Source organism: Copadichromis virginalis, linkage group LG17, assembly GCF_057382275.1.
Source record: "Copadichromis virginalis isolate Kocher_CV1m ecotype Utaka linkage group LG17, C_Virginalis_male_GT1.1, whole genome shotgun sequence".
Taxonomy (NCBI): Eukaryota; Metazoa; Chordata; class Actinopteri; order Cichliformes; family Cichlidae; genus Copadichromis; species Copadichromis virginalis.
This window is the reverse complement of record NC_140634.1, coordinates 9105062-9113546: the sequence shown is the minus strand read 5'-3', so window position 1 is coordinate 9113546 and position 8485 is coordinate 9105062. Positions and strand designations below refer to the sequence as shown.

The window sequence follows — 8485 nt, the reverse complement described above, 5'->3', positions numbered from 1 at the left end:
TCTCATCCATTTATCCATCCCGCCCTCCATCCCTCCCTCATGCTGTGTTCCCAGGGCAGCTTATGCTGCCTGGGGCTGTTGGAGGGACAGCCTGTCCTCTATTTGAGGAATACTGATTGGTTCTCAGGCATACTGAGTTAAAGCTCAAAAGAATCCAGCACACCTTTTGCATTTGACTCCCTTGTATAGTAAAGTAATTTTAATCCCGCTCTCATTGTCAAAGATGGGATTGTTGGGAGCCATATGCTTTTCTTTAGCTTTGGTAAGTCTAACTCGGCTAAATATAACTTTTTATGTTAAAATCTATAAAACTGAAACAGTTGTATGATTTTTCATTGTTTTTATTTACAGATACTTCACATTGCAGAAGGTAAGAAAATGGAGACATTTGCGTGACTATGCAGGTCAAAAGAGCTATGTATTAGCATAATTTGGTCATTTTTAAACTTATGACCATGATAATGACTAGACTATAATAGAATAGAAAATATCATTAAAGCTCAAGATGTCACACTGGCTTCTGTTCAGTGTGACATATATGTGGCTGTATTATTTGTTGCTGTGCAACCTTTAATGTCAAAGTTTATTGCAGTGCATTTCCATTTCTTTCAGGATGCAACATCGTGTCAGCAAGTCCATCAAGTGCCTCATCAATTTTGGTAAAATGGAAGGAATATCCTGGAACAACAAACTATGTTTTGGACCTTCGGGAGAAAAACTCTCCACAGTCTGCACCAATTATAGCGTCCATATCCGGATCCCAGACTGAGAGGAACATCTTTGGTCTAAAACCAGGAACTGAGTATAATGTGACTGTCAAAGCTTTTGTCTTCTTCAGTGTGGCGTGTGTTAATTCCACTCTGGCTTCCACAGGTAAGTCCAACATTTTTACAACAACACTGATTGATCGTGATTGAGAATACTGTCATTTTTTATGTTGACTTCCTTTAGCAGTTTATGTGAAATAGTCTCGCCTGCTCTTTCCCACCAGTCCCTGACACATCACAGATAGTTGAAGGGCAAGCACTATCAAGTACTTCAATCAAAGTAACATGGACAACAGTGCCTTCAGCACAGAAATACTATCTAGAGGTGTACTCTCAGACCACTGGAACCGTGATGAACTTTACATACACCAACACCACAGCTGTGGTAAGAAACCTGCAGCATTCCTCCAACTATGACTGCTATGTCTACACAGTTAACCAGGCAGGCCTGGGAAGCAGAAGCAAAGTGAAGACCATCACAACCTGTAAGTGACCAACTTCAATTAGAATGTAGAAGTGTTTTAGGGTGGATGGGTATTTTATAGTCGCTCTCTGAAAAACAGGTAACTCTTGCAAATGTTTGGTAAATTTAAAAAAGAGAACGTTCAAAGAAATCTCATGACTTTTTCAGGGGGACAGGAGCAGATATTCCAAAATAAATGCATAGAAAGTGAAAAATTACATTAAAGCTATGCATTTATAAATGGTAGCTTGACCCTTTTTAATCAAAGGTCTCTAAGAATTAGAAACTTGTGTAGAAAAAGTATTTCACTGATTTGTGTCAACTATTTAAGAGTATTCATATCTGAATAAATCCCACTCTCTTTCAGTGGTGCAGCCTCCAGTCGGTATTACTGCAACACAGACTAACCAGGTTACGGCAAGAATAACGTGGGAGCCTGTGAATAGGGTCCTTTTATACCATGTCAGGATTCGCAACCTAGATGATCCCAGCAGTCAACCCTCTTCATACAATGTCTCAGACACCAAGCTGGATGTTCAAGGCATCCTCCCATGCTCCACCTATCTGATATCAGTGTTCTCATACAGCATGTTCTTGGTGCCGAGCGAGCCCACGGACTACACATACACCACCAACAGTGAGTCTGCAGAGCCACACAATATCAATAACTTGGTGATTAGGATCTAGGTCAGCCATTCTCTCTGAAGCGTCCCTTTCAGACACTTAGAATATGATCCTCAAGGACAATTCAGATGTTCTGAAAACCTATTTGTTAGGTTAGGTGGAGGCTGATGGGAAAAGAGACATGTGAGAAGATTATTTGGGTTTTATAGCACTCTACTATTAGATATGAGGTTTCCCTTCAAATACAGATTAGAGGCAATGTAGCATCAAACATCAGTGAAATGATATAATTTTCTGAAATAAAATTATATTAATGCGTTGCTTGCAGAGCTGACACCTGTTTCATCAGTATCAGTGGACTACAGCTGTACCACTAACTCTGTCACCGTGTCTTGGCCGGCTGCTTCGGGGGCCACGTCCTACAGGGCCGTGGCAGTTGGCAGTAATGGCACACAGCTGGAATGCACCAGCCAAAGCACCAACTGTCCAATTAAAGAACTGAGCTGTGGCCAGGAATACAAGGTGTATGTAATGCCCATGTCAGACAAATGCAAGAACTTCATCCACAACACCTCAGCTTCTTTTAATACTGGTGAGACCGAATAAACACACACACACAAAGAAAATAAAGCAATGGGGTTCCCTTTAAAGTCTGTTTTTATCAGGGTTTTTATGAAGTGTGTAAGCAGCATACCCAACCAGCTGAGCCTTTGTTCACAGCGGGATTGTTTCCTTCTTCAGCTGTAAAAGCTGAAATAATCCATTTTGTTTTAAATAAGGAAGAATCTGAGAGCTCATATTCCAAATACACGTATAGGTTTGGTATTGAAAAATCTGGCATTTTACTTTTAAGTTTTAAAATAAAGAAGCCAATCTGAAGAGGGACTAAAAAGAATGAAGAAGAAATATAAAGGAGTTTGTTTTAACAAAGAAATGTAAAGCAGTGATTCTCTATTGATGTCCCACAATTAGGTATAATTGTCCACAAATCAAGCATAAGGGGCATAAGGTGGTCTAGTAAGTGGTCACGTATTTCAAGCTTCTACCTTGTAAGGGAACTTCTATAAATGTCAGACTTTCAGAAAGCTGCTCTTGAACTACTGGAGACAATATACAACTCTTTTCATAAGATCAGCAGAAGGCCTCATCCTGTTACACAAGCATGTGTAAAATGTTTTTAATGCTCCTTTAGATTAGACGTTGAAACACTGAACATCTTTATCGGGAGAGACGATTCATAACTAGCAGTATTTTTACCTATTGCATGATTTCTATTGGTAAATATTTGGCCCTCCAGCAATAGTCAACTGGATGTCAGGACTTTATTGTCTATTTTGGGCAGGCAGTTAATCTTTTCATCTCACATATCCCTCCATTCAGTCGGGGATCTCGGAGCTGAGAGTGCGTGTTCAGCCCCACCCAATGGGTCACATTGTGCTTGGCTAAGTTGTCGTGACTTGGATGCTGCTGAATATAATTTCATGACAAGCAGCTCTAACATGTCAACCACCCACGTATTTAATTCGGGACAATGAATCCTTAAGTCAATCGAGTGATAAAACACCTTTTTAAAAAGAGCAAATCCCTGGAAAGGGCAAAGAAAAACTCTATTTTTTATAATAACAATAACAAGCTCCACCAATCAGCTACAAATTAATTTTAAGACAAGGATTGATGTCAAATTTAAGAAGAGGGCTTTTTCCAAGTATATTACACCCACTTGTTTTTACCTCAGGATAGCGATTACTGGTGTCACATTGGTCTTGCGCCTAATGGGAATACTTGTTTACAAGTTTTTCATTCCAAGTTCACACACTTGTTTTAGTGATCACTAGGCGTCTCCTTTGAAAACTGGGTCTCCTTTTGAGATTTGCTGTCTATATCATATTGTGTTGTGTTCAGCCAGTTAAGAATGAGCCTGTGTTTAAGTGAAACCTGAAACATTATACAGTGAAAAGCAACACTGGAGCGCAATCTTTAGTATCAGGGCGTTTTAACCTGAACAGAGATTTGAGAAGTTCACCTTTGATGAGGATATTTAATCCAACCAGTTTTGTTTGTTTGTTTTTAGCTCTCCTGCTATCCATCCATAGATAGCTCTACCATCCATCCTTTATATACAGCATATACGTCATGTCTGTGATGTGCTATTTTTTAAATGACTCTATGTCTTCCCATCAAGCCCCTTGTCCTCCAGCCAACCCGATGTTGTTGCGGGACTGCGACACTGATGTCATCATTTTTTCATGGAATCAGACAAACGAAGTAAACCACTACTTAGCCAGGGCAGTCGACTCCAAGGTATTATATTTTAGATTTACAATTGCTTATTTTTGTCAAATAATAATTGCACAACCTTTTTTCCGCCAATAAAAACATCTTGCTGAGAACTGAATGAGAAGATTAATTTATTAAGCTTTAGAAAATCTGGTAGGCAGATTTCATGCAGAACTAGATAGTCTGTATGAACATTTCCAGCCAGTTTCTTAAACTAGCTCCTTAATCTTTGCTTGTTTAACACTGTTTTTCTCATCTCTTCAAATTCCCAAGACTTTATCTACCTAAGTAGAAAACAGAATCATAGAAGTTGGATTTCAAAAAGAAAGTTTATGAGAGTCTTGGCATACACATGATCTTAAAGTGGTCAGATCAACAGAAACCTAAAAATTTTCCCTCAAATGTTGACCTTTGTGATAAACTAGAACATGTAAATTAGCACTGGCTAAATATTAAATATTCTTCTTTGCACCCAGGGAATGGTCAGGCAATGCATGACTCAAGGAAACAATTGTTATTTCACAAATACATTCTGTGGACGGTACTACTCCTTCACAGTTCAATCTGTGTCTGGGAGTTGCTCAAGTGGCTTCAGCTCTCCTGTTGGCGTTCGCACAGGTATGATTTCAATAAATCTGCAACATAATTTTGGGTAACTAATGTCCCATTTTCTAGTGAATGATTTGACAAATTTATCTCACTGGGGCTAACTATTTAAATAGTCTTTTATCTGCAAATGATTACATTGTTAACATTCCAAATTGTAACAGTTTTTGAACAGGAAATTTAACGTATTCCTGGTTCTGAGAGAAACTGAAGTGCGTTCTCATATCAGCTCTCTGTGATGAATGTGATGAATCCAATTTACAATTCAATATCAGTTGTGTTCAGCTTCTCGTTTATATAAATGCAAACATTTTAGTACATTTATGCAATTCTTTATTTCCACTCTTTCCAGCACCCTGCATTCCGCAGAATCTGGAAACAGTAGCCGACTGCAGCGTTGACAGTTTGCTCAGCAAGTGGGACAATGCTGAGGGGGCACTGTACTACACCGTGGCAGCTGTGGGCAACTACAGAAACAGCAGCTACAACTGCAGCTCAGTGTCCAACAGCTGTGTTATGAAGGGCGTCAAGTGTGGAGACCATCTGACCGTCACCATCAGATCTTTTGACAATGACTGTCCCAGTCCAACAGTGCTGGGGCCACCGGCTGAGACAAGTGAGGAACACATGTTAGAGCAGGGGTGGGCAATCTCAGTACACGAGGGCCGGTGTTCCTGCAGGTTTTAGATCTCACCTTGGGTCAACACACCTGAATCACATGATTAGTTCGTTACCAGGCCTCTGGAGAACTTCAGGACATGTTGAGGAGCTAATTTAGCCATTTAAATCAGCTGTGTTGGTTCGAGGACACATCTAAAACCTGCAGGGACACCGGCCCTTGTGGACTGAGATTGCCCACCCCTGTGTTAGCGCCTCAGACATCTGCATTTGCATTCACTCCATTAATCCAAAAGAGCACAGACCCATTTTTACTGCCAGGAAAACTATAGTAGAGCCGATGTTAAAACTTTAACATGACTTTCCTCAGTGTGTAAAGGGGCAGTGACACAGGTTCTTATGGGTTAATTGGTTTATACAAATCTTAATGATAACTAAGATTTTATCAGTAAAACATATTTAGTATGCCAACCAAACCAATCTCAGTGTTATATTTACATATTTGCATATTTCGATTAATTAAATGTTTATTTTTAATAGCATTGGATTAACTGAGCCAATATTTTATATGCAACAGGATAATCTGTATTGTATCTACATTACTCTAAGTTGCATTACTGCAAATTCAGCTGTTTACATATTAAAGTATGATAATAATAATAATAAAAAAAGATGGCTCACAATTTACTTACTAAAGAATCAGTGTGTAGTATTTAGTGGTATCTTGCGTTGAGGTTGCAGATTGCAGCTAACTGAATACCTGAACCTTACCAAGCATGTAAGAGAACCTATGGTGGTAGTAATGTTTACACAGGTGGTTCAATCTAGGCTCAGTGTTTGGTTATAGTAAAACATGGCAGCACAACATGATGCAGTCTATGGTGGATGACCCATTCCTACACAGCTATGCAAGATTCATTCTAAGCTTGACAAATGATTAACTGCAAGTGAAAACATTATGAATATATTATATTACATGTCTTTGTTACATTTTACCAGTGGATATATATAGAATATAGCCAATAAACAAGCAAGTACTAATTCTATTTCCAAAGAACAATGTTTTTTAATGTCTTGCTGCATAATTTAATTGATTATCTTAAAAGTTTTGGACTGTTGGTTTGTTAAAAAAAAACCTGTAAAAGACATGACCTGAAACTGTAGGAAATTTTGACTAGAATTTTCAAGCCTTTTATAAAGTTGAAGAGTAATTAAAAGAAATCTGTAGATGTATTTGCAATAAAAAAAAAACTAAAAACTAAAAATAGATCGTTTACTTAATTCTAGTACTGTGAAAGTGTTCCAGGTTGGTATTATTATTAACTTGCTTGCTTTCTACCTCAGCCCCATGCACTCCCCAGAACATCTCAGCAGAGAGAAATTGTGCAAAAGACTCCATCTCTGTGAAGTGGGAGATGAGCAACGCAGCACTTTTCTATGTTGCAATGGCAAAGGACAGCAATGGGGTCATTCATAGCTGCAACTCCTTGGATATGTTGTGTATGATCAGTGGCTTGAAGTGCAGCACCAGCTACAAAGTCTATGTTATTGCCTCCAACTTCATGTGCAACAGCTCTGAGAGTGACATGTTTACCATAGAGACAGGTAACCTCTAGTGAAGATGCTCATTTAGTTACTTTATGTAAAAGTTGCCAAGATGTGCATCTTTTTTCTGAGTGAGCATTAATGACAAAAATGTCACAGTCATATTTGCACATTTCTTTTATTTTATTAAAAGTTAAATACAGTTTTGTTTCTTTCTGATTGATAATGGCCCACTTGTGTCATTTCAGTTCCCTGCCCACCAAATAACCTCACTGCCACCCTGGACTGTGCAGCCAATGAGGCTCTGATTTCGTGGCATGGAAGTGTGAGTTCCTACACTGCTACCATTATAGATTCAAGTCAGCGACTTTTAAGCTGCAGTTCCACTGCAACCAACTGCAAAATACCTAACCTGAAATGTGGCGAGCTCTACACTGTGACTGTCAGCCAGCATGACGGCAACTGCTCCAGCATGCCCTCTACGCACATCTACATGGAGTCTGGTAGGAAAATTTTCAAAATACATTAAAAACTGACCACATGTCAATTTGTCAGATCTAGCGTAGTGCTGATAGTCTGAAAAGGCCTAAAATGCTTTTTGTACACAGAAAAAACAGTTTTGATTTATTGTAACAAAAAGGTGTGTTCCCTCGGACTTTCCTGAGACCACAAGAGTCATTTTGCTCCACCAGCACCTGACCAGTAATCACTAACCAGGGGCTACATCCATTTATGAAGTCTAGAGCTTAGCAGTTTGGAGTCAACTGATTTTGACACTAGACAGAGAACTGACCGAGAAACTGAGGGAGACTACACACTTGTACAGTAGACTGTCAATCGCATGGTAGACCTGCCAAATTTAGCTTCTTAACTCTAATGAATGACATTAATTAAAGTGATCAACATGTTATATTCACTAATGCTACAACACTGAGCCCTATACTAGCAATACTAGGAAAGTATTTACAGAGGTCATAGATCTTGAAGAGTCATCCCCTGCTGGCCACTAGAAAGAATGTAGGTTACAGGCGCTTTAGCGTTGGCTTAGTTTTCACACCCAGATACAAATGATCTCTTTTCTACTAAGACAGACAGTGAGGCTCTAATATAATGGATCTTCGCCTTTCCATTTCCCTAAACATACTTTCGATATTAAGTTTGACAGAAGTATTCGTTTTGAATATAAAATTAAATGAAAGTTATTGATTCACCAATTCATTTCTTAGCTGCCTGCCTTCACCCAACCTTCTTATTTTTCGTTCAGTTCCTTGTGGGCCAGCCAGCGCAAGTGCCAGGGTGGACTGTGCATCAGGCAATGTGACAATAAGCTGGAACGCATCCCAAAATGCAGAACGTTATATCGTCAAAATCTCAAACGGCACCATGCCGTTGACGTATAACACCACACAGACAAATCTGGCAGTCCACACACTGGAGTGTGGCCAGGAGTACAAAGTGAATTTGATGTCCTTCAATGGCAGCTGCGTCAGTCGTCCTTCAGAGTTATATTTCAGGGAAGGTAAGAGAAGTTAACCCTATAAAGTTTTTTTATTTCATTGACATCAGTGGTTCTACTTTGCTACCT

The 8485-nt window shown here is 39.2% G+C and overlaps 1 protein-coding gene across 1 annotated transcript in view; it reads left to right on the top strand.

The window, feature by feature from the left end:
- The first annotated feature begins 223 nt into the window (after window positions 1-223).
- The window catches only part of fndc7b (fibronectin type III domain containing 7b), a 35109-nt gene continuing 26847 nt past the window's right edge, over window positions 224-8485 (top strand). The window contains exons 1-11 of the mRNA XM_085436494.1: window positions 224-272; window positions 577-873; window positions 992-1252; window positions 1598-1867; window positions 2183-2446; window positions 4037-4155; window positions 4608-4749; window positions 5090-5353; window positions 6700-6960; window positions 7149-7403; window positions 8165-8419. Of these exons, the coding sequence (XP_085292620.1) occupies window positions 224-272; window positions 577-873; window positions 992-1252; window positions 1598-1867; window positions 2183-2446; window positions 4037-4155; window positions 4608-4749; window positions 5090-5353; window positions 6700-6960; window positions 7149-7403; window positions 8165-8419 (2437 nt within the window). The remainder of the gene's footprint in view (window positions 273-576; window positions 874-991; window positions 1253-1597; window positions 1868-2182; window positions 2447-4036; window positions 4156-4607; window positions 4750-5089; window positions 5354-6699; window positions 6961-7148; window positions 7404-8164; window positions 8420-8485) is intronic.